The 27715-nt window shown below is 33.9% G+C and overlaps 1 protein-coding gene across 1 annotated transcript; it reads right to left on the bottom strand.

Moving 5' to 3' along the window:
• Smp_210560 (Mername-AA168 protein (M67 family)) lies at window positions 1-22586 on the bottom strand (the record flags this gene model as incomplete). The annotated part of the gene is made up of 6 exons (XM_018794273.1): window positions 1-366; window positions 4158-4400; window positions 12987-13157; window positions 16482-16786; window positions 20398-20488; window positions 22233-22586. The coding sequence occupies 6 exons, from the start codon at window positions 22584-22586 to the stop codon at window positions 1-3; spliced, it is 1530 nt and encodes a 509-aa protein (XP_018648702.1).
• Window positions 22587-27715: the final 5129 nt, after the last annotated feature.

Below are 27715 nucleotides of genomic sequence, written 5' to 3'. Positions count from 1 at the left end.
CTACAATGGGTTATTTAGTACTTTTAAGGTTTGCACCATAACTAAATCAACCTTTTTATCTCCCGTGGGCTTTACGCCAATAGATGCAAATTGTTCTAGATCAGATTGTTCCAACCACGGAATATTCTCGGTGTTATCGACATAATCGATATCTACAAAATTATCACTTGTCATACTTGACTGACACAATTCATTCTCATTACTTTTAATCTGGTTCTCCCTTAAAGGTTTTGATGATTTTGTTGGTCTCGGTAAAAATATCCTACCATCTTGACTTTTGGACTCCCATTCTGCAAGTGTTGATGAAATATCAATTGATTTCGGTACGGTCACATAACGTATACGTTTACCAAATATCATTATTGTCTAGAAATTTGAAGGAAGGTAAACGTAATATATTGTCAATTTATAATTCAAGGAAAAATAAGCCTAAGTATTAGGAAAGGTTATACCATTAAGCTCTTTAGTTACACGAAAACATGAACTCTCCGGGAACGGAAATTTTAATAACCCAAATTTATTTGATTTTCACAAGTTTATTTAAGTATGTTCGACTCAATAGTTTTTCACTATTTAGTGCTGCCTCACAAAATTGCAGTCTCGAAAAGCAAATAATTACAAGTGCGAGTTTGTAAAACAACGAGGGAAGCTAGTTAGTTAAAAGAGGGATTTAATATTGACTAAAGACTATGGCACAAATGTGCTGTTGTGGGTTCGAACCCATTCTCATCTAGTTGGATTTGGGTAGCCTGATATTACTGTCATGTGCTAGAATGTATGGATTAAAACAGAATATGTTAGCCTATGATCTGTTACTGAACCATATTAGCCACTAAATTATATTAATATAATCTTTTTTTCTCTAAAATTAAAAAAGTCAAGTTTAGAGAATGTGTATCTTTTTGTAAAAAGATTAACTCACACTGAATCCTTAAACGGATCAGAAAAGAACATTCAATATTTCTATACACTTACTATTATTAGGAAAGATAAGTTTGTCTCGCAAATAATTTACCACTGCGATAGAGGTTATTTTAATCTATCATAAAACAACAACGTTCCCTCTGAAACAATATATTGTACTAATACAAAAGAAAAACTTGATCGATCAGTTCAACATGAACATTTGCATTCTGAGCTAAAGATGTTTACCAGCAGAAAGCTACACTGTATTTATTATTACTTCATGAACCATAATAAAAAATGTTAAGATCAGATAAAACCATCAACTAACCAGTGATAATTTCAAAGTTTATTGTTAGTCTGATCTAATATACCAGTCTTCATTAACAAAACTTTGAACACCCCTATTACATTGTATTTGTATACATTGTGATAACACACTATTTCAGAATAGATTATAAAAATTCTATTATCAAGTTCAAGTTGAAAAATCACAATAGTAACTAATTTAGGCCAACAGTATTTCATTAATCCAATCTATAATTCATTTAATTGAAAACTAATTTAATTTGATTCTTACTTAATATGACCTTTGATATCTTATTTAATTTATAATAAATCCGCTTGAACAAAGGTTAATTGAATGAATAAGCGAAATTTCATCATTATTTACAAATTCATGTGCTATTTTATTATTTTTGTGTAAAAAGTTCATACCAAGGATGACTACTTTTGTTTAGCCGTTTACTTAATCTACAGTAAACAGGTTTGATGGTTAAAAATCATAAGATACAGTCATTTCGGCTTATACAAAATCAAGTTATTTCACTTAGTTGTATTGATAACAGTGTCTAGTTTGATAAATAAAGGTCCGATTACCTCATATAGGACTGAATGATGAAATATGAGGGAGAAAGAGACGAAACTAAGGACAGAACTCATATGTTTACATGAATCAATTCTTCAATTCGATTCAAAACTAACAAATAATAAGATTAAACTGGCTGACTGACTTAAAATAAAGAACAATGTACAGTGAATTATGAAATACTATTAATTTTATAAATAATTCATTAATATATGCAAATTATGCTTTATCACTCTTCAGAAGCACAATACCAATAGATATGAGATTAGGATTTCAACTTTATTTACTGGTTAACGTTTCTATGAGATCGGATTGTTTAGTAGGGACTTTTGTGCATCTTGGTGGAAAATATTTTTAACATGAAATGATGTCAATTTTAGGAAACCAAGGTGTATTGGATAACTATTTCATTCCAGTCTGAAGTCCATCAATATAGCGTAAACACACAAATTCACATAAAATAAAGTCCTATGTTTTAAACTGGTGAGTTTGGTTATATAGTGCTTCTCAGTTTTCAAAGATTCTAGAACTGGTACTAGTTTGTAATGAAAATAAATTGCTAAATTTAGCATTTCTATTTAGTTGTGATTATTCATTCATTTAGTTTATTATAGAGCGCTAGTTTATAGGTTAGAACAGTTGGCTTTCAGCCAGTAAGTTATAAGTTCGAAAACCTCTCCACCAACTTCGGTTTGAGCTGTTGAATAGGTGGCATTAGTCAAAAACAAACAATACGACTAAAAGTCTAGTACATAAATCCCTCGATAAATGATTTACAGCCAATTTAGTATCGAAATACACTATATCCCAGTAAAGTCTTAAGTTCTGACATCAGGATAAAATAATAAAATGAGATTTTAGTCCGATACTTAGAAATAAAACGGTAGTGAAAAATGTTTCAACAGAGTGTGATTAAGTTCAATTTTATATTTTTAGTTATATGAATATACGATAAATCAAGTCAGAAAGGATAATTCATATACCATATTAAGATGTGACTATGACTTCATCATCTGGTAATAAAATGGGTTTCGAATTTTTCTGGTAATTAAATACTGAAGTAGTGGTAATATGGTTAGAATTTTTGTATCAGACTGATGCACTAAGTTTAGTGAAATTACTTACACATTCAAACTCTGATAAGCGAAGTAAGTCTGTAACATGTGACTCAATACTTGGAAATTGATTACAAAGTAATCAACAACAACTACACTGTCATTTACGTAGTGTTGTCTAACAATATCACTATAATCAAATGAATACATATTTAATGCAACTTTGATACTGTTTAACATAACAAAATCCATAAATAAGTTTTAATACATCCCCTGGAGTTGTCTAAATAGTAATAATTGGCAGTAAAAGTTCCATCAGCAAACTATATCAGCTCTAATTTTATGTAAAAGAAGTGAATATTAACGCACAATTTATACTTACATAAATTGACACGATTTTATTATAGTTATCTTAATTCAGCTAATATAGCATTTTTCTTATTGTGCATTTTAACGACACGATTTATTTTATTGCGATTTTAATTCGAAACCTTACAACAAATCTTCCTACTCCTTTCTTAAGTGACCTTTCAAATTTATGAATGACAAGTTGAAAGTATTTAAGGCACAACTGGTGCAAAAGTTCACTATTTAAACATACAACCTTGTTTAAGTAGAAATGTACAAAGGCTAGCAATGAGATCCAGGATGAACATTTAGTTTTATCTGAGAATCATCTGCTGGATTCACCAGCGTCCTAGTGTTAAAGTTTAACACTGCGACTCCAACCCAGTACCTTTCGCTTGAAATTCCTAAAGCCTGAGCTACTGAGTCCAGGTACATTCAGCAGACGAGTCCCGAACATGACGAAATGCACTTCATAGATCTTGTTGCTATCCAATACTGACCTTTACTTAAATATCAGTAATTTACTGTGAATATCGAGGTAACCTGCTCTGGATGCACATACGCCAATAAGAGACCGATCAATGATACGTCCTTGATATTAACACTTACGAATAAGTAAATAAAATAGCCTCATCTATTTCACTTATTTATGTACGGCTTATTTTGGCGATTGTAATACAACAATTACGGATTTATAACTGTGGAGCACGACGACGAAGTTATTAGAAATAATTATTCGCTCAAATACCCCTTGTTTTTAAATACTCTATAGGGATCATTAGATTTACTAAACAGTTGTTAACTTTGTATTACTATCACCTAAGCAAACGTGTAAGAAAGAGATTTCTTTACAGTTTTTTTTTACAGAAAGTACTTTCTTCCTAAAAAAACAACAATTAAACTATTCTTCATAACAAAGCAAGGAACAAGAGGAACAGAAATAAACATGAAAAATAAGACACATTGAATTAAGTTAAACTAACTTCAACTACAATAACTGCATTTAGTCTGTCAGAATCTGGTTTTCGTATTATAACACCACTATCCAATTGTAAATTCATCAATCCATCACATGAACATAAACGTCCAGTTATACGTGTTTCATCTAACAGTATTACCGTAACTGGTTTACCAATTAATGCAGCTGGAAATATAGCAACTAATGAAGAATATAAACGATCACGACTACGCCATACCTCACAAGCACTATGATCGTCTAATACTGCCTAAATAATAAAAGATTGTATAGGAAAAAAAGAAGGATATATTCACTTTCATTATTCTAGTTTAATATATTAAGTACATGTGTAGTGCATTTGAAAACCTTACTCTATCAAATCCTAGAACAGATTATCTTAATTTCACGCTTGTTTCATTGTTTATTGTCATTGATTAACATTCTTACTAAATTTAAGTGCATTTTGTATGCTTACTGAGTAATCGACTGACTTTTATTCTCTTGTTCTTCTCTCTTTCAAATTCTCTCATATACTTTGCACTGCACACTCCCTTGTAGGATACAATATCCCTCAAGCCTGTACTTAAACCTATCAAAGGCTGAAAGTTACATATGCAGATGAGAATTTTTAAAAATTGAACAAACAAATGCAACTAAATAATACAACATACAAATTTAGATTCCAAACATATTGTGTCAAGATCAATTACACAAATAAAAAATAACTTTAAATCTATTAATTCATTGTTAACAAATGAGAATGATTAGAATAACGATTTGTAACTTTATGCATAAACAAGTAAATGATATTGAGAATCATGAAACCCAGTAGTTTAAAATGTTATTCAATAAAGTATAGAATGAAATACATTGGTACTTCTGTGGTAGTTTTTTTTCTTTAATAAACAATAAGATGTACCTGCCCATGAAGTACCATTCATTTTGATTGTGTATTATACAAATTCTATCTTTTGATGTCTAATATACTTTCTTTATTTACTCAATGATTTTCTATTTTGTATTTCTTTAAAATAATGTTATACTTGTTTTGCGTAGTACATTTTTCAGTCCTCTATTATATTAAGCATCTTTGTATTGTGTAAATAAAAAGATAATAAACGTGAAAATTACTTTTTTCTAAAATAAGTGTTCCAGAAAAATATCAAAACACTCTCTAAATGTAGGTCTATTGCAGTTGAAAGCTACGCTCAGATGAAAATTCATTATGAATACATATGTCATTATAGATTGTAAGGAGTTAACAAGTATTAAGTGACTGATAAACTTCGAACAACATTGAAAACCTGAGTACGATATTGGTCAACGTTAGATGATTGATTGGTATAATAAGAAAACTTCTGCCGCAAATCATTCATTATTTGTATGACTTAGTTGTAAAAATTATTATAGCTTCGGTAAGCGATACATGTTAGAATTTCATAAACAATGACAAGGTTCTCAAAATTGTATATGAGTACCATTGGAAGAAATACCAGAATTCGAAAATCTCTGTTAAATATTTGCAACAACCCACTATCATCATTGATTACATTAAACCAATTAATATGATCAAACAAACTACAGCATTGCACTATTGCCAAATCCGAGATAAGTGACAATTAGTTATTCAATATTTCATATAGTTGAGATCATGAGTCAATTGAAGCTAGACCACCATGGAAAACCTGGAAGCACTAGACGACCGTTTCTTCCTATTGGGGGACTCCTCAGAAGTGAAGTTCAACCAGGTCTGTTGGGAGATATCAACTCACTGAAGACATTGATGAATTGTTGCTCAGTCTCGTGGATTGGTTGAAATTAGACAATACCATTGGATGCCGGCTTAGTGATTTAGTGGTTAAGCGTTCGCACGCGAGACTGATAGGTCCTGGGTTCGAATCTCGCGAGGCGGGATCGTGGATGCGCACTGCTGAGGCGTCCTACAATAGGACGAAACGACCGCCCAATGCTTCCAGGTTTTCCATGGTGGTCTAGCTTCAAATGACTTATGATCTCAACTATATGAAATTACTAAAATCTCCACAAAACCCTCTTCTGATAATATTTAATATTTCGTTGATTAAATATGTGTAGAAATGCTTCTTTTTATCAATCAAATATACAAAACAGACTTGATAAATCATATACACAAATGAAGCGATCTGTATTGAATACTTATTATGCATCACATGCACACTTCAATAAATAGATATTAAATATGAACTTTATTGATTATTGAGGAACTAGAATTTGGACTGATTTAATCGGTTGTGCCAGAAAAAGATTAAGTTATGAATGGTAAATATGCCTCTGAAATAAAAAAGTACAATATTTGTGGTAAAATCTTGTAATCTACTTTACCAACCATATGTTATCTCTATTTTACTAACAATGCAAACTTGTATTCAGAAAGCTAAAATACGGCTTTCAGATATATTCATAACACTGATGGTTTACAAAAATTAAGTAATATGTCTTAAAGCAGTTTTTAATGTTAATCCGTAGTATAACAACACTTGTAGACCAGGACAAACCAGGAATTTCAAAAAGTACATTAAAATTTGTAACACTCAGCTGACTGTGATTATCGCGCTTTCGTAATAAATGGATGATGATGATTACCATGCTTCCTAATAGTCTATTGTATGGATAGAAGACGTAAACAAAATAACATTGCTTGATAAAATATTCAAATCCAAAAAGCTTTAGTAATTCATTACATTTAGTCCTATTCAAGATACAAAACAACAAACCTGCGGACTCCATAAGTCAGGTTAGTAATAAGCAAAGCTCTTCTTTTAAGGAACTTAGTTACCGTTCCACACTAGTAGAACCATTTCTACAACTGATAATCTTATTCATCTGGTTTATAGGCGAAACTGTTATTTTAGATGACTCACGAGTAGATTAGAAGATTCGACAAAGTTCATAAATTTGTGAACCCTAAAGTATTTCGTTATATATTACAACGCAGAACTTTGATCGGTTAAACGTCTACAAATTATGAGTGTATATTTTTTTAATGTGTTATCCGTTTGTTAAACAATCCATATTCTGTTACCAAATACCTCAGTCGATCTTTACATATTAGTCTATAGTTAGAGCACTTCTATCAATGAGGATGAATGAAAAACGAAAAGACATCCATATTTTAAGCTGTATAGAAATGAACATACTTCATATATAATAACCTAAAATATCCGATGCATGAATAAAAGTTTTATGGAAAATCAGTTAAGTTAAATGATTTTACATAAATAAACTGTCTAAAATGAAACAGAATTACCATTGCTAATTTCATCACTTGCTGCTATTAAGAAATGAGCACCGTCGTAAGAAATGTGATAAAAACAAGTTTAAGAAGCAGAGTGGAAAGGTATATATTAAGAAGTACTGAACTTCAACGTTGAAAGAAAGACAAACAGTGAATGGGTCTGTATCATTAAAAATAATTCTGAGTCATAACACTAAAAGTCTACAACCACTGATCACCATTATTGCACAGACACGAACCACATAGTCGAGTCTACTTACGCTGCTCAGACCAACAGTTAATGACTTCATGCACCTAACAATCTCTTGATATGGTCACCCTTACTTTTCTTACAACCTGCTCCTACACTAGTGAACATCCCTCGTCGAGGTAGATGGTGGTCAAAAAGATACGTAGGATATAAACTAACCAACTCAGTCGGTCAAGATTTACAGCCTCATTAACTGATTTGTCACCGTTTCCTAGTACTCTATACCTAACTTCAAAATCGCTTGATCAGTTGTCCCATGAAACATGAGGAATACTTAGAAGATACCTATAATTAAAAGCCTGCAGCCTACGCGTGCCCTGTAGTTTCATAGAGGATGTTTAACGGCCACAAAGTAATACAGAGCGGATTGCTGCACAGTACACATCCCCTTTGGTTGGCAGACGAATATCTCACCTAGGTCACAGGTGATGCGAATACGCAAACGTCAAAAGAGCTTCTCAAATCCGTGCCGACATTTCGTCAGAAGCCAAGTCATCAGGGCTGATAAAACCTCTTAGATAAGTGGAATGGTCAAAGCATTCAATTATATCACTTCCTAGTGCTCGTTCAGGCGTCGACGCAAACCAGCCCTGGGGCAACATTTTGCATTTAGAGGGAGGGAGTCGCATCCCAAGAATACTATAAATTTTGCTCGAGATTAGGACTATGTTTAAAATAAATGTACAAATACATCTAGTCCATAACAGATAGCCAGTTAAGATGATACGTTACAGAAGTATCAGACAAAAAAACATTCTAAATCGATGCATGAAGAATAATTCATAACTAAAAATGATGTATAGTGGATCAGTCCAACTGTAGATGGCTGGTAAGCCAACTAACAATTCACTAACTTTAAATGAACTATTTGATGTACAAATATATTTATCAAGTGTATGAAAACGACTAACAGTGTAACAACCTTACCTTTTGTCTCAATCAATCTGTAATTGTATCAAACAAATTTGGGCAGTTCACATAATACGTTCTTAATTATTCAATGAGTTAGAAGCAAATTAATCACGTCATCATACAGGATTTTAATGGTAAGGTATTTAGGTACACATTAATAGTAGGGACTGAATATACTGAAGAGAATATCAAAAGTAAGAGAGTATCCAAGACGTAAATTTAAAAGTGATACCAAGCAGAGATTTAATTTATTCAACAAAAGACATATCACAATGTTCAAGAAACTATTCTGCTAGAAAGATATATAATACATGGCTTTCTTGTAATACTCATTTATATCCGGTAGCGTTACATGAAGAGAAATCGATTCTCTATCAACCAAGTTAATAAATAAAAAGCTCTATTAAATTCTTTTATTTTATTAAACAGGATTTTTGCATTAGTAACTTACAATTCGGTTATTACACAGGTGAATTAGAGATACTACATAAAATATAACAAAAGGAACAATAAAAGAGTGACTGGGAAGTTAGTGATGTTAAATATATGTGTCCAATGAGTTCAACCAAAACAGATCTTGTAGATCTACCGACACATGATGCCAGTAAGAAGTGGACTGTAGTACGGTCAAATAGATAAAAACAAGCTTATCTGTTTGCCTTAATGATATGATATTTAAAGGAAAGGTGATGTGGAGAGAACAAACACACACCCAAACATAAACAACCTATCATAAATAATTCATATTTTCTTTTACCAGAAATAACTGAATTTTCAGATTACTATTTCTAAAAGGAACGATACTCTGAATAATAAAGTTTTAATCAAAGTGTCACCATCCAGAGAACTATTGGAAAACATGGATTACTGTACAGTTATTTCATTCTAATATGGAACTTATTGTTAATCCACAAAAATGATACTAAACGGGATTTCACTCATGGTCTGCAGGTTTCATGACAAGTACGACAACTTTACAACACTAATTCACTTCATAATTATAGAAGCTGCCGCAAATCATCCGGTTGAATGATAGATGATTAACAAATATTCATCAGTAACATCAGCAAGCGCTTGCATACATATATATACACAGGAAGAAAAGTAATTACATGTATCTTATATTCAACATTTTAAAATTGAGAAAATCATGATAATAAAAAAATAGTAAAAGTTATTTGAAATCAAATGTGAAGAGAAGAACAAATAAAACAAAACCAGTGGGATAATCAAATACAAACTATTCTGTACAAACAAATAAAAGTGAATATAAAGAAATAACAGGCGAACACACAAATAAACAAAGTGGCCAAATTTTTTTTATTCAGTAAATATGTATTTATCAGTATAGGGTTTATTTTATTTATTTAAACACATAAATATTGGTACAAGGAAGCACCAGATACATATGCGCCATACAAATCTCATCCGATTTGCTTGAGGGCTGTGATACTGCCCAGGTGCCCGAACTGAAGCAGGATCAGTATAGGGTTGTAGAGATTGATGGTCTCAATTAATATGTATTCAATAAATAACAAGAAGAATACGGAATTATGGATTAAAGTACTTGAAACTATAGTAAAAATTAAAAAAAACATTGAAAATAACATTTTACAATCATATGATGAAAAAGAATAATCTTAGACTGTTTCATTTTGATTGGGGTTTGTATCTAATAAATTCGTTTGGTCTTGACTATTACCATCATTGTTATTTTTGTGTTGATGTAATTGATAAAAACAGAATTGACACAATATCTGAAATAAATGAGTAAAATTGTTGTAATAATTACTAATTTCCTTGATTAAGAAAAACTGAATCAATATACGCATACACAAATTTAGCCCCCAAATGCCCTGGTACGGCCGAGAGTGGAAAGGGCCCGTCCTCTCTCTTAAAATTCTCTCACACGGCCACGCGTATACAGCCTCTGCCTGGAAAGTCTTACTCACTGACTTCTCGTGGCGGGGTGTTGTTTACGAAAGTGAGAGGACGAAAAGCGAATGTCCAGTGCCTTAACCGGGTTGGTGGACACGGAAAGTCCACCTAGGAGAGTTGGAAAACCCTGATTCCAAACAAATAGTGCATATGGGCTCCAGTATCCTGAGGGAACAAATGGCGTATGAACCTACTGTTGGTCACTGGCTACCATGGGACTGCATCTCCTCACGATGCTCTACTGCCTTGTGGATCAGACCTTTAGGTCGAAGGCTCGAGGTGTGGCCCCCTAAGAAAACTATCCGCTTCGGTCTGGGCACCCGGGCAGTATCATAGCCCTCACACAATTAAATGAAATGACAATTTTTTGTGTGGCGCATATATATCTGGTGCCTCCTTGTACCAATATTTATGTCTTCACATAATAGCTTTTTAAATGCATAAAATCTGTAAGATAACATGAATTTAATCGAGATTGTAAATGCACATGACGCAATTGTAATAATATTTGTATTATAAATGCGAAAACTGAAACTTGAAACTGCAAGGACTGAAATTTGTGACAATCAAAGAAGACAAAACTGATAGTAGATACATGTCATATTCACCTCCCAAAAGCACAACGACAACTTATTAAACCAAATAGATTCATTTATGTGCGAATTTTATTCCCATTCAGTAATTAGTCAACAGATATCATATATAGTTGAAATGGTGGGAATACAAACGGATTTAACATTGGGATTACACAAATGATCATTAATATAATAAGCAAATATCACACTGAAATAATACAAACGAACTATGAATGCCATATTGAACGAATATCCCAAGGAATTAGTACAAAAGAATAGTATATTTGATATGTTTGATGCTATTACGAGTCCACCTTACTCGGTAAACGGAACGAAAGTCAAAGACACAGTGACACGATAGGCTATTCTAATCCGTTGTCCCCGACCCTGCTAATTAGATCAAGAAGTCTTGATGAGGCGTAGAGAATGTATTCTACAAACAATCAGAAATACGAGATCACTAAGCACACAAATCAAGCTTATTTATACAATGATAGAAGCGCCCTTGGGAGAGCCACGAAGTAGCGTACCAAAAAAATCCGTCAATCAATGACAGTCAAGGATTCCCGAGTAGGAAATGTAAGCTGTAGGTCAACTAGGCATCTCTTGGTACGAAAACATAAAATTCAAATTTTCAGAATAAAATTACAAAACTAGGACCTTTCCCAAGTGAGTTCTGGGGATCTAACGTCCCCAACAATGTTGAGCTAACATAATGCTGAATTAAAAATACAACAAGTGATATTGTAGTGAATGAAGACTTGGTAGGGTAAACTAATTTACTGTTTGGTGCAAAATCAGACGGTACCTTTGTAACATATGAAAATCATATGTTAACTGTATCATTTGTAGATCATTGTTCAGTTGTCCTTTACATACTTCATCATTCTTCCGGTCCTGTTGTTATTCTGACTGCTCTCCGTTTTCCTACCCCCTCTCTTTACTTCAATTTTTTGGTAGTGAGCATTCTACTTCTGATTCCCGCTACATACTACTTATGTCTGTCCACATAAGTAGTGTACACCATAATATTATGAAAAGATGTTTAACATTGAATTAAAGCATGTCATCCCAATTATTTGATTTATTTTATACTGTAAATTTTGTAACAGTAAGAGATTCTCAACACCAAGTACGCAGTATTTCACCAGGTCTCTCTTTAACATACAATCGAATCGTAATTATTCAAATATATATGTGCTTTTAAAATATTTTTCAATAGTCAGTATCCACAGCCCATATTCGATTGAGAAAGTTTTTTACAAGTTTAGCTGCTATGAAAATTCTTCACCTATCATATATTAATTCCCTTAATTCTAGTGTGATTATGTATCATTTCTTCAAAAGATAGACAAAGAGGAAAATATTCTAACAGCTGTGGAGATTTAGTAGAAGCATCCCAGTATTTAATATCACGATAAGTTGAGTTAACGAATTTACTTTTTCGTCACTCAAGTACATTAATTTACTGATATAAATTCCTAAACCTTAAATTAGCTTACACGATTAGTCGAATTTAGCTAAACAACCATTAGAAACTACGGAGCATCGAAAGGTTGTTCCATCTAAGCATTGAACTTAATAGTTCGCAACCAAGACCTTTATATCCCAACAATGACTGTGTTACATTTAGATTACTGAGCAAAAATCAAATGTTTCACATTTTCAACTACAACTAGTATGCAAGACTTAGAAACAATTATCCAGTATCATCTTTGGTAACTGCATCACTTCTAACATGATCGAGCTCTACAGATCATGGGCTCTTATCAGAGCTGAGAGGATTAGTGAAGTTCCATTTTATGATATAAAAACAAGCATAATCAAGTCTGAAGCTGTAGAATATGGTTATGAAGTATTAAAGAATTAAGCTTAATAGTTAATAATTAAAACATATGAACTTACAAAAAAATCTAACAAAACTACACCGAAACTTCCAACAAGCCACGGTGTAGCTCTGATTAAGTAGTTTTTTTCAGTAGATGTAAGTAAAATTTGGATACCATATGAAATATTACCAGTAACAGCCATAGAAAACATGAATATGGACAGTCCTTCAGTTGATTTACGTTTCCACTTGAGCAGAAAAAATTAGTTTGCAGAAAGTTATTTATAAACAAAATGTTCTGCAGTTTGTTTATTATTATTGTTATTAATTGATTAAATTATTCAAACTAACAGTTTGAGACTGAATACTCAATCATATATAACAGACAGTGTAGCGGATGCAGTCGATCTATTGTTCTTTATATTCACTAATACCGAAAGATGTTATAAGACAGAGGAAATATGCTAAAATTAAAACTGTCCAGAAGAAGAATGTTCTAGTGTTTATATTTGTTTACATCTATAAGAGAGATTACTGAGAAAGGAGAGAACACAAAGTAAAAACTTCACAAATAGAAGTGCACTTGTCCAAGTTGGTATACTTCGAAAACGAGAAAAGATAATACAAAAAAAGCCTCTTCAAACTAAGTAAGAGGTTGGGAAGAAGGGGACAGAAAACCACGAGATGTAGACAAACAAGAGGAAGAATGCAGAAAGCGAATCCATCTTGAAACAATGTATTGCAGCTAAGAAGCACAGGTTTGTATACAAGAGCTGAGTTTACCCACAAAGTTTTTAATTTTCGCTAAGTGCGACGTGTCTAGTACTTCGGATCATTTTGTGATTCATTCATTGGCTCAGTCCTGCATATTAGTGTAATTTCATCAAAGACTTCATTTCAAGTGGCTGGAATTATCCACAACTGTCTTCTATGGAAATATCCAGTACAGTGAAAATCGACATAATGGGTTAAAAACATAATTATCGTTAGAGTTAGGCTTTAGAAGGGGCTTGAAACCTGTAACCCAGTATTTAAATGTCAAAGACTTTAACCGTTTCATTTCTTGAGACCTCTCACTTTGAACAGACTGGTTTAAGGCTACTAGTTCCACATATATTATTTTCAACAAACTACCTATCCAATAAAACCACATACTTGTAATGGTAATCCTCATTCATTTTCTATAATATAGTGTAGATAAATAATCTTCAAACTATACAGAACTTCAAGTATAGCTTTAGTGAACACCTTGTTCTTTCAGTTGAGTTTTCCTTATTTTTTACCATAGGATAGAACCGGGAGATAAATAAAGCAGATAATTGAAATAATTTATTACTACAAAACTTTAAAAATACAGTTTTACGTATTTGTATATTTCTCGTTACTTTCAATTTAAACCATTACGTATAATATGCATGGTGGTTAAAGATGAGAGAGAGGGTAATTCGATTATGATCGAGATTAATTCAGTGGAATTGGAGAGTATTCAAAGTCCCCTTTAAGAGATGGATTATAAGAAAATCAAACTGAATTGTACTTCGTTAGTTTTCAGATTACATAGCTTGGTTAACATGACATCAAACAAATTGTTTATAAGTCACTGATTCACACTTCATACTGGTCAAAATCTCTTATCTCATTCTGTTATATATTTCACTGTGTTTGAACACTGGGCTCTGGAATGGTTCCTTAAATGAGAACTAAAAGTATTACCTGAATGCACAAAGCAAAATATGCCGAATGTGACCCAGTAAGTGAAAGTCAAGTACCTAAACTACCCAGGTACAACTTCGCTTATAGTTATTCCTCCAGAATAACAGTTGGGTCCTTCAGCATATGTACATTAATCATTAACTAATAGTTGTATGCACGTAACATAATTTCATATAGATTTGATAAGAAAGCTCGAATTAAACATACATTGCGAAATAATTGTGGCAATCGAGAGAACATGTACATGGATGCAGAAATCCACCCAAGAATATATCCCAATATAACTGTCGCACCCTATTTTAAATAAAACAAAAAATTCAAGACCGAAATCAGATCTGATGAATGATATAACTTTTATGATTATGATTCGTTATGTAAGTGTACTAAAAAAAGTAATACTTTTTTGTACGATTCTCAAGTAAAAAATTTTAAATCATCAAAAGAGTTTTGCGACAATAAACTTAGGAACAAGATCAATATTGCAAAATAATGACGCTTGTAACAATTACAAAATTTAACAACGAACACTTATATGAGCAAATGTTTTATTTTCTTTCTCAAAAAGTTTATTTTGATGATACCGGATTAATATCAAACGGATAGCCACCGAAATAAATTAAGTAGCAATGTAGAGGTAGTTCGTTTTGACGAAGAAATTTCCAAAAGGAAACACTCTAAATCTTAATGAGGATTGGATTATAGGGAATAGTAGATCCCTACTGAATTACTGAAGTATGATTGGGCGGCAAACTAATCTTAGTATCAAGCACTGCATTCTACCATTATACTTTAGTTTGCCGAACAGATATGTAGCTGGACTGCGATAACTGTCACCTTTTTAGCTTCTTATATTTTACGGAAACTGTGTTCTCAGCATAAATATGAACAATTCAGATCCATCTAGTATTTATTTTTTAAACATATGTCGCAGAAAATAAGGCCCATTTATATGAGTTTTTACCTTCGACAGACATTTGGATGTCTTGTTACAGTCACGTTTGATCAAGGTAGTTTGAAAGCTGTATGTTGGTCAGAAGAACTGATGTTCCTTGGGATTTCTTCTGCATGATTTTATACACACATGCTGTCGAGGAGTTCAAAACTGGAACCAAACAGCTGTCCGATGATTTATGGTTTTAAGTACTTCTTCAGTTTGATTTCAGTGTCTGTGATGAAAACTATAACCATAGTTGAGAAACTGACTAACATTTCTGTATTCTTTTCGAAAGTTTATGGTCACCAGACCATAGGAGCAAAAGTAACTGCTTCTATCATACATTTACGTGCAAACCTAAACCCGCGCTGAAACATTATTTTATCTCACATTTCTTATGAATACATTACACACAGGTAAACATTGGCATTATTCTGCATTGATTAACCACTGGAAAGTAACCAAATCCGTGTTAACCTAACCCACGGTGATGATTGAATTTTACCGACCAGGTTGCAATGTACCCACTAGTGTAAGTGGTTTGGGATCGATACGAAGCCAATTTAGCTGCCTATACCCACCTCGTTTACATTATCGGTGAAGTGGACAAGTAAGAAAAAAACTAGGTTACGTGAGATCTTTTGTCAGTCACAAGTAATTGTTTGTTGAACTTCATAACTAAATGATCACCACAGATCAACAAATATATTTCTTAGAATATGAAAAACTCAAACTAAGAAAATGAGGAAGCTAAATGATCATTAAGAACAAAGTATTTGTGCTGTTCAGCATTCTAACGACGATAATCCATTTCCTCCTAACAAGCTAATCTTCTGTTTTGAAAATTTTTTTACAAAGCTATCTAAAAGATACTAAAGTTACTAAATATGACCGGAAAACCATACTGTTCAATTTAAAAACTTACATTTAAAGGATCTGAATTTATGAATGGATGATCTGTTGATTCATATTGTTTCCACTCCAATAACTGTCTCGATTGGTAGTGTAAACCACTGGATATTGATTGTTTAACAACGTAAGTGTTAAACGGATCCTCGATAGAATTTAAAGAAATGCCCATCAAAGTTAAACATCCTACACCAACTAAACCAACTGAAAGTCTTTGATATCCTTGATCTGAATTATGTTGTTCTGATTCGTCACAAATAACGGGAGAAGAAGAGCTTGAACTCGAAGATATTTCACCATCTTTTAAAGCTGCAGCCATTCCTGAAACGAAAAAGTAATTTTATAAAAGATTGGTGTATATATGCAGTAACTGTTGAACACTAAATATGTAAAGTGTTATGCCATATCATGAAGTTGATATGGCAACGGAGAAAATATCGCAGTGCGAATGAATAAGGAAATAATCATAGAGACAATTCATGAGCTTGGAAACGATCAACGTATGAAAGCTGTCACCTTTGTTATTTTTGCTTTGTTAATTAGTGTGGATTATTCAACGCACATTTATATGCAGGAAAATAAGATTTGGTCAACAGTTAATATTAATTTGGTTTGAGATTTTAAGCGACTGTTTATAGAAATAAGAAAAACAGTATTTACTTACAAAGGTTAATTTGGATGCCTAGACATACAATTCTCAATAACACAAACCATTAGTTTGAATACAACGGTTTACGATTGCTTATATTCTCGACGCAGCTTTGAGAAACTTTACATATACGCATGTTTATTAAGAGTGAAGAAATTATAATTCATGGATGAACCAATCAGATATAAGATAACAGGTCTCGAATTTTGGCACGAAATTCATTCATCCATTTAGTTGAATAGCTTTTTGGCATTTCAGCTGATGTCATTTCGTGACGAAAACCCTAAATTTAGTTCCTAGGCCTAACCATCAACTGTAAATCATAGTTCTAATTCCGCACAGTTTTATAACCCTCATTTAGTTCTAATTAATAGGTGGGCATTCTTAAGGTCACTTTGGCGCTGTCCATAAACTATAGTCTCACCATAATAGTTATTGTCTAACAATGGTGAGTACTCATAAAAATTATGCCTTTATCGAAAACTCAAACAGACTAAAAGGTTACATGACTCATATATCTATTGTTTAAACTTTGAATTTCACTTTGATGAACACCAGTTTCGGTTGTGTGCTAAACATTTTGCACAATTGCATAAAATCATCTTAGTGGAACAAGATTTTCTAGATAAAAGCCTTTCAGAGAGTTCATAAGAACACTTAAAACTGTTAATAGTAACTAATGTTAGGTGGTTGAAGGTAATCGGCAGTTAGGTTTAGTGCATGCTGAGGTCAGTCGCTGAAGCGTGTTATATAAATAAAACGAAACTCATGACACTACAACGATCTGAGCTGACAACAAATTCAACAATCCTGCCAATAAACTACTCAAGCTGAGATAACTTATCAGTGGGACTAAAATAAATATTTCACGTTAATATTGAATTTTAACCAATACTAAATTATCTAATTAATCAAACCATTCTCTCGACAAATTGAAGGCTTAAAAAGCAATTTTTGGCATATTGGAAGAATTACAGACCTAGGTGGAATTTTCGTAAAACAGTAAGCTTTTTGCAAACCTGTACACCTTCGTAATATCAGTTATTTGAATCAGTAACCACACCAATATACGATTTCATACAAAATCATTCTGCCATTCCTCAGTGGTACTGACTGATACTTTTCCCAAATATAATTATTGTTAGTTGAAAGGCTTAGTTACACAGGAGGATAATAAAAAGAATAGCAAATCTTATTTCGGCATGACACATCAGGTATATATATCTGGTGCCCCCCTGTACCAATATTTATGTGTTCAAATAAATAATCTAATGAGATGACATCAGGCAAAACAGAATTAGACGAATTTCTCCCTAACCAAAAATACATCTTAAAGATAAACAGGAAGCAAGTCTAACATATATGTTTAACCATAAAATAATTCTTGTCAACCTTTTACACGTCCAAATAGAATATATTGATCAATTAAGCATGAAAGGCTGTTACTGCGGTTTAACAGTCATCATTCTCATACTACTTAAAAAGTTAGGATTGAAATTCAGATAAATTAAGATCACAGTCAGACTCGAAACACTAATTACTTAATGAGTGTTTTACTAGCTTATTCACTACAATCGTTATGTTAAATAGATTCAGAGAATGAATAGCATTGCTTTATACGAATGTTCGTCAAGATTAGAACGAATAGCTTGACAAAAATTGGGTGCCGAGTATAGAGAGGTCATTATATGTGAAAATTATATTTGAAATAATCTCAGCGATTGAAATTTAAATAATTCCAACGTTTCGTCCAGCTAACTTGTCCGGACTTCTTCAAGGCAATAAGCAATCCCATACCGTAGTGAAACATCGGAAGAAATCAAGCAGATTCTAAACAACCATGATATGATTGCATTTTCGGACGTGTGGCACTATAAGGACGGCATTAGTGAAAGTTAAGGATAGGTTACCGAAGGAAGAACAACAAAATATTGTCTATGAGATCAATTGTCATGATTGTAATGCAGCTTATGTGGGAGAAACATCCAGACAATTGAATGTAAGGTTGAAGGAACACAAACAATATTTGAAAAATGTTCCCAAAACCTCGGTTGACATAAGGAAACTTGAGAATAAGTCTGTGATAGTGTTACATGCGTTAGAAACAGGACACAGGATTAATTTCGAGGGGGCCAAAATACTCCAGAATGGCTTTAACACTTATAAAGAAAAATTGACAGCAGAAGCGCTGTATATAAGGGCGAATAAGAACAGCCTAAACAGAAAGGATGGTATTCAGCTAGCAACTATTTGGCAAATATTCATTAACAGGTAATTGGACCCTTTCTTTCTTTATTCAACCTATTTATTTCACATGAATCGTTATTTTGACTAAAATTAATATGAGTTATTTTAGCATTACAATTATGTACTTGGTGATTCTCATTTTTACTTGCAATTCAATGATTCAGAGACAATTTTTCAACCTTCAATTTGCACTTTTATCTTTACTTCATATAAAAACATATTAACATCGAATATTAATTAATAACCCATTTTATATAGTTGAGATCATGAATCAATTGAAGCTAGACCACCATGAAAGACCTGGAAGCACTGGACGGCCGTTTTGTCCTATTGTGGGACTCCTCAGCAGTGCGCATCCACGATCCCGCCTCGCGAGATTCGAGCCCAGGACCTATCAATCCCGCGCGCGTCCAGTGCTTCCAAGTTTTCCATGGTGGTCTAGCTTTAATTGACTAATGATTTCAACCATAAAACTACTAAAATCTCCACAAAACCCCCTTCTGTTAAAAAAACGTTATATATGTTCTTTGATGATTTTGATTCTAATTATTACCCTGAAGAAATCCAGATAAGTTAGCTGGACGAAACGTTGGAATTATTCAAATTTCAATCGCTGAGATTATTTAAAATATAACTTTCACATATAATAGCATTGCTTGTTGAATTTATTATTTTTAACGGACTATACTAGCTGGAGGTACGGAGTCAAACAAATATACCATTTTCTATCTTCATGCGTACACTGGGTTGTTGTTAAATACTCTCTCGCCAATCTTCATCTTCACACACTATACCGCCCAAAGTGATATTGTATTCTCCCTTATCTATAAGTGAATGGGTGTTGACGAGCTGTTAAGATACAATAACGGATGCGTATGGTATTTATCGCCATAAACATTTTCTTGAAACCATTCTTTCGAAACATAATCAAATAATAAACACAAATATGATATGAATAAAAAAACAAATGTTTGTGTACATTTCATCATGCACAGAAAAAAGAAAACTTTCAATAACGCAGTCACACTAAACTTACGACGTAAGATAGCCTTATGACGAAGTTTGTAATAGATAAATTGGAACACAAGGACGAAGTCACTAACAATACAGTACCCTGTCACAACAATCTGTAAAGTATAAGCAATTTGCAATCCTTAAATTGTACATTAAAATTAAGGCAAAAAGGAATATAAGTCGAAAATAGAACAAACTTTCACAGTATGTTGGTCATTCATTACGCACTAATATTTTTTTATTAGTTAATCAAGTTCAAGTCAGATACGGTGGGATTACAGACCACCCTATAAACAGTAACATAATTACCTACTGAGATATTTCGCACAATTCCAAAACAATATTAAAAACACAATCGCAATTCACTAGACAGTAAAACCACTGTTTCTTTCGCGTAAGAACTAAGAAATCTATAAAGTTTAAGATGTGACATTGACGGAAAGTAATCGTTTGGATCCTCGTATTCCAATCATTTTTCTTCATATCTTGAACGCTTTAGTTTAGAAGATAAATATCGGATATATTCTACTCATTGAAATCTTTGGAACAGGATGAAAACACCAAAAAATGGTGCGAAATACTTATTTCATTAGTGAAATACACTGGAACCATACAAGAAAGAGATTTAATAGTAATTCACAAAATTTCATTTATTAAGCTACTCAAAACAATCCGGTCTACTCCTGGGATGAATACTTTTACTCAATAACCATTTAAATACCTTTTACACTTAATTCGAAGCAAAATGGCCAAAAGTGACAGAATTCCTACAATAAGACAGAACTAAAACTGGTGCGGAAATCAAATAACCAGTGAAATAACTTTTTGCCATAATATTTCTTATAAAATTGGTGACTACCTTTCTTTAGGTTTACAGTGGCATGATTATGATATATCATTGATTTTTAAAAAAAACAGGCCCGTAAACTAACGTGTAAGCTGAAGTTGTAACCCGAGGACTAACGATACTACCAGACTTCCTCAATGGTGTTATTTGAAGGTAGAACAATAATTCAAAAGATAGAGATTAAGCGATTAAACATCAAAGTTTTAAAAACTAGGTATTACTAGTCAATTGCTTTATTTTGTGCTGAAACTTATCAATATTATGCAGGCTGTTCAATGAATATATTAACTTATCAGCCATCAGGTTGTGGTAAATATTGTTGCAATGTCGTAAACACATAGAAGTTCATGTACAAGGCTGAAAGTGAAACCTTTCATGTTATCGTGATGTAGCGGGCATGAAGTTTGAAAGTTCGTTTTTAATTTAATAAGTGACTGAGTGACCTAAAAAAAACTCATGTCTTGCTATCGCCTATGTTTCAAATGACGTTGAATCATGTTTACTATTGTGCTAAGTTTTGTGTATAAATGTGTTATTCCGTTAAGAAAATAACATTGTTAGATAGTCAGCTATGTTGTCTTCTGATATTAGCTCATCTGCGGTCTTGTGTCTATCTATAACCTGAAATCATCTGTTGATCAGCATCTTATTAATCAGTTTGACAATCAAAATATATCCACGATAAGCCAAAACTCCTCACGTACAACCGAAAGACAAAGACATAAGTTGGCAGAGAAGAGTTTAAAAGCATTACTCTATGATATGAAGCAAGGTTCACTAAACATCGATCTACAATTTATCAACAAAATGACAGTCTTTGTATGCATGTAATAAAAGTAGTCGCTAAGAATTAGAATATTTAACAAATTGTAAACCAATACTTAAATTTATAAAATGAGTAGATTCTAAACCAGAGTGCACTTATGAGAAAAAGATTCATACAATTTACATCTTCATAATATATGTGAACTACATTGGATTTTAAATATCATAAAACTAGCTGAACGGACCTGCATAATCAGTTGATGTGTTAAAAAACATCCTATCAGGTTGCAGACATCACCAAAAGTCCAAAAGCAAAGAAAAATAGGAGAAAGAGCTTTGTCTGCAATTCCTGTCCGAAAATTCTCAACAATTTGAGGTATACCTACTGCAATCCAAAGAAATAAACATAGAATTCCACAAAATAAGGCTATGCCACCCTGAACATCCATAACGCACAGTCCCATTGAAACCCATATCCAGTGAATTCCATAAGTGCAATTCGAGTCAGCAGGTTCTAGGCGAGATATGTTAGATATTCCTGAAGAGATCCAACTATTAGGGTAGATAGGTGGGAGACCGGGAATAAAACCACCTGGCATTATTTAAAGTATGTTATTTTGAGGTGATGTTTGGCTGTCATTAAACAGAAAATGAATCTCATTAGGGAAGGCATACATGAGATTAACATGTAAGGTACAAAGTAGAGAACGGATAAAAAACTCATAAAAACAAACCACAGCATTTGGAATTCCCAACACATTATGGGAAATAAAATCGCAAATATTATTTTAGGGAAATTATAGCTATAACGGCCCGAGTTTCCTTATGAGGCAAAACTAGAGAGGATGGAGTAAAAATCGTAGTTTGTAAACTTACATGATAAAATTATCCCAACATCCCCAATGCAGTGTGCTCAAACCAAGAGACTTACAAGTTTTTAGATGGTGAGCAAGAGGTTTGCCCAAGATTGTTGTTACTAATGAAAGTAATTTTGTGTTTTAGTACAAATAAATCAACTCTATTTGGTATCTTGAGATCATTTTATTTGGTAATGTGAAGGTGTGTCATTAGAACATGAAGAAGTTCAAACACAGCTATTTGATAAATAGATGAGGAGTATTAGAAAGAAAATTGTGTGGTGAGATTTTAGATCAGAAGGGATGCCGGTTCAGTAGTCTATCGGTTAAGTGCTCTGGCGCGAGACTGATAGGTGCCGGGTTCGAATCTCACGAGTGCGGGATGTGGATGCGCACTGTTGAGGAGTCCCATAATAGGACGAAACGGCCGTCCAGTGCTTCCAGGTGGTCTAGCTTCAATTGACTCATGATTTCAACTATGAAAATGATGAGACTTTATTGATGAGTTGATAGGACAACATTTTCACATATGAATCTTGCACTACTTATTCTCGAACAGTGAACAAGCTAGAAAGCAGTAAATAAGTTGTTAAAATCTATGGATGTTTTTAGAGATTGGGAAATTGTATGGGATCTTTTAACATGGTACGTATAATCTAACACATTCCAAATAGGAGAAAGCTAGCAACATTGATCATTATATATATATATATATATATATATATATATATATATATATATATAACTTCAAATGAGATACAGTGATCATTTGTATTGATCATCGATTATGAATAATCCCACCCAGAGTAACAAGCCATATGTACCCGTTGTCTTATAATATTAAATCATATATAACAAAATCTTAAACACCTCAAAACAAAAGGGGGGATTAAGGCGAACATTGGGAAACTTCTGGAGAAAATCCTTAAAGAAAGCCAATGTGAATATAGGTGACAATATATCCGATTGTCTCCTTTTTAAGCATCCCTGAATAAAGTGTGAAATTTTCCCGAAATTTCCTAAGGGAGGAAAAATGTCTCTAGTTTTACAGCCTGAGCCGAGCAAAAACAGAAAAGACTTTGGGGAGATGAGTTTCAAGGGAGGTTCTCTAAACGTTTAAATTCCTGGGAGGACAATCTAACAAAAGTTCGGAAACTAATATTTAATTGTTTGCTCTTGAAGGTCTGTTATTGGTATCTTGTTGTGGATGACTCGAATAATCCTTCAAAAATTAAATGCATTACCATTGCCTATCAACATATTAATTTACGCAACGTAGCAATTTCGCTTTCGGCAGCTTGAATGGCAACCTCCAGGCTAAAAATATAGATATTACGACCATATTTGCACGTCGGTAATGTGTGTATACACGTCAGAAATTTTGGAGTATCGACTTCGAAACAAACGGAAGTAATACGGGTGAACTGACTTTTTCAAGGTCTAGCAATCTGAGTTTTGTGGAATTGGTCTACGTGGTATTAAGGAATGATGGTAAATCAGTTGATGAGGTCATGAATCTTCATCGACTGAGATGGTTAGGCCACGTGTTACGTATGCCTGAACACCGATTACCACGACACGCAATGCTGAATAGTATTGAAGCCAGACGGAGGAAAGTTAGGGGTGGCCAGACCAAAACGTGGCATCAGTCACTGAAGTCACTAAATTCTGGTCTTAGCCATGTTGGCAGATGCAGACTACTTGGTTGGGGTCCGCGTGACTATTGTAACCAATGGTTGGAGACTCTAGGTGACATGGCTCAGAATCGATCACAATGGCATAGGTGTATACACTCTTTATCTTCCCTTAAACCTTGAGATTAAAATTGCTTCATAACTTTTTTCCTTCCTATACTCTATCCTTATATACAACCTTTCTTTTATATACTACCACCGCTAAATTAACTACTTCTATGAATCCGGTGTTCACCTTGTTGTGCTAACGAGGTATGGTAACTTGGACCGATGCATAAATGTGCCTGGTCCTACGTTGTAGATGACTGACTGGTCTACGCGGTAACTTAATTATATTCTTACAGTCTTCAGTAGTAATGATGAGTCAATCGACTTACATTAATCCTTGTAACCTATAGCGTTTTGGAGATTCTATCTTTCTTTGAATGTATCAAAAGGTGTTGATATTACGTGTCCTGTGAGAGGATTGTAGTAACTCACTACTCGCTGCGAGAAACGGGACTCCAGGAGTAGACTATTTGATTTCAGGTTTTGTAATTTCCTGGGATCTCTTCTTATACGATCATTCCTAAATATAAGGAAAAGACAATAAATATTATTTGCAAGATAAACGTCCAGTAAACGGTAAGCCAATATTAATTAATACAGGGTCATTAAAATCACCCCGTAACCAGGGGTAAGACAACGTAAGTAGGTTGGGGCGCTTCAGTCTGTCTTAATAAGACAGACCAATTAGTCCTTTCACAGTTTTGTTCCCTCGCCACCAAACTCATCCTAGTGTATCCGATTCATGAAGTATGCATACTTGAAACAAGAACTAGCGGATTGAATCCCATATCCCAAATGCAGTCTCACAAATTCACAATGATGTAAACATATTCTTTCAGTTCAAAGTAATTTTACATTGGTTCTTAACAGCCAGAAACTATTCAGGTTTCAACACTACAGTCCGAACAGCACAGCTCAATCCTGTAGCGAAACTACACGAGGATCCAGAACCTTGAAATATTGTCGAAAAGTTAATTTCTAGATTATTTAATTCAAATAGACAACGTTTCAGTGAAAATCAGCATAAATCGCTCTGGAAAAATAAATACTACAACCGCCGCTTGTTAGATGTACCAGCTGAGGGGTGACCTTGATGATATTAAATTTGTGAGAAGCGCGTATATCCAACAGAAAATGGTTCAAATGGTTGTGAACGGAATAGAAGAAACTTTCGCTTCCGTGTCTAGTAGCAGTGGATCACCAATACCTCCAGGCAGGAACCTAGGTATATTAACGATATGAAAAAAAGAAATTGGTAAATCAGAATAATATATTATCCTTAGTCCTTAAGAGTACTTCAAGTTTCCTCTTGAAGGACTCCTGGGAAGTCGCTTGGACTAGCTCAGTCGGTAGCGAATTCCAGAATTTGACAACTCTTAAGGAGTAGAAGTTTTGTCTACAGTCCGTTCTGCTATATTGGGTCTCCAGTTTCTTGGTGTTACCCCTTAAGTTAGTATTGTGACTAAGCTTGAGTAGATGTTTAAGGGGATGACCAGAAGTGGTAAGGATACTGTAAGTCATAAGAAGGTCCCCTCTAAGACGCCTATACTCTAACGGATAAAGGTTAAGTGATTGGAGGCGCTCTTCATAAGGTTTGAATTTAAGTCCTCGAACTGATTTCGTGGCTAGACGTTGGATACGTTCCAGAGTATCCTTATCCTTCTGGAGAGAGGGGGGAAATACTAAGTTTCCGTAATCTAAATGGGGACGAATGAAACTTTTGAAGAATGTGAGGAAAATTCTACCGTCAAACTGGCCAAAAACGCGCTTCAAAGTTATCAGTTCAAGATTTCCTTGAAAGGCGTTTTTGTCACAGTTCACACACGACTTCAGGTCGTAGGGTACCAACACTCCTAAATCTTTTTCGACTTGGTATACTTCTAGAGAGGAGTTTCCTAGGTTGTAACTATAGTCTGAAACATCTCTCAGATGGATTACTTTACACTTTGAAGTGTCCGTTGTCGTCTGCCCAACTTTGAAGTCGAGTCAGATCCTCTTGAAGTGCAAGCATACCCTCTTGGTCGCGTATCTCTCTCCAAAGTTTCACATCATCAGCAAAAGGCAACAAGTCAGACGATACTTGTTGTGGAAGATCGTTAATGTAAATCAAGGAGAGAAGAGGTCAAAGTATTGAATCCTACGGGGAACCCACTAGGACATTCCATAGCCTGAGAGAGAGTAAAGTTAACCCTGACCTTAAAATGACGGTTTTTTAGATATGAAGCGAGCCAGTCATTTAGAGGTGGTTTGATACCCAATCATCTAAGCTTATTGGTAAGACATATGTGGTTGACCCTATCAAAAGCTTTGAAGAAATCAAGGTAAATAACGCCAACCTTCCCCTAAAAATCAAGGATGCTTGTCCATCTGTCCACACAGTCAGCAGGTTGGTTATCCAAGTGTGACCCTTCCTGAAACCATGCTGTTGGGGTGAGAAGAACCTTAGGGATAATAAGTAATTGTGTATACCGTCGTATATTAGAGACTCCATAATTTTAGAAGGTATAGAGAGAAGCGCCATCAGTCGGTAGCTTAAAGGTTCGCTGCGTCGACCTCCTTTGAAAATTAGTGTGATATGAGCCAGCTTCCAAATTTCCGGTAGTTTGCGTCGGCTTAACGAGTGTGAAAACATCACGCTGAGTGGTGTTGCCAGGATTGAAGCTGCTTCTCTCAGTATGGCAGAATGAACCATATCTGGACTGGGAAAAGTGTCTTTTCTTATGTGCTGCAGTTTACGTAACACCAGGTCAGTGCTCAGGTTCACTTCGGAAAGTCCTGTGCAGGTGCAGGTGAAGCTTTCATTAATGTACTTGATGTGGGTCGGTTGAAATGTCCAGGAGTATTATTCAGCCAAAAAATTAGCGGCATCCCCGTCGTTATTGATCGGACCATTAGGACCTAGCAGTTGGGAAACTCCAATTTCGGTTTATCGAAGAGAAGCTGCGTAACGGAATAAGCTTTTCGGATCGGAGACAAATTTATCGATTAGCTTGGTCTGGTACTGAAGCCTTTCTTCTCTTATTGCCTTTGTGCATATGCTCCTTATATATGTATGTTACCTGTACGCGCCGTTGTTATCAGTTCGTTTATATTCAGCCCAACAGTGCCTTTTGCGGCTTAACAAACGAC

Source organism: Schistosoma mansoni, chromosome 1 (assembly GCF_000237925.1).
Source record: "Schistosoma mansoni strain Puerto Rico chromosome 1, complete genome".
Classification (NCBI taxonomy): domain Eukaryota; kingdom Metazoa; phylum Platyhelminthes; class Trematoda; order Strigeidida; family Schistosomatidae; genus Schistosoma; species Schistosoma mansoni.
The sequence above is the reverse complement of the archived record's forward strand: the minus strand, read 5'-3'. Positions and strand labels throughout refer to the sequence as shown.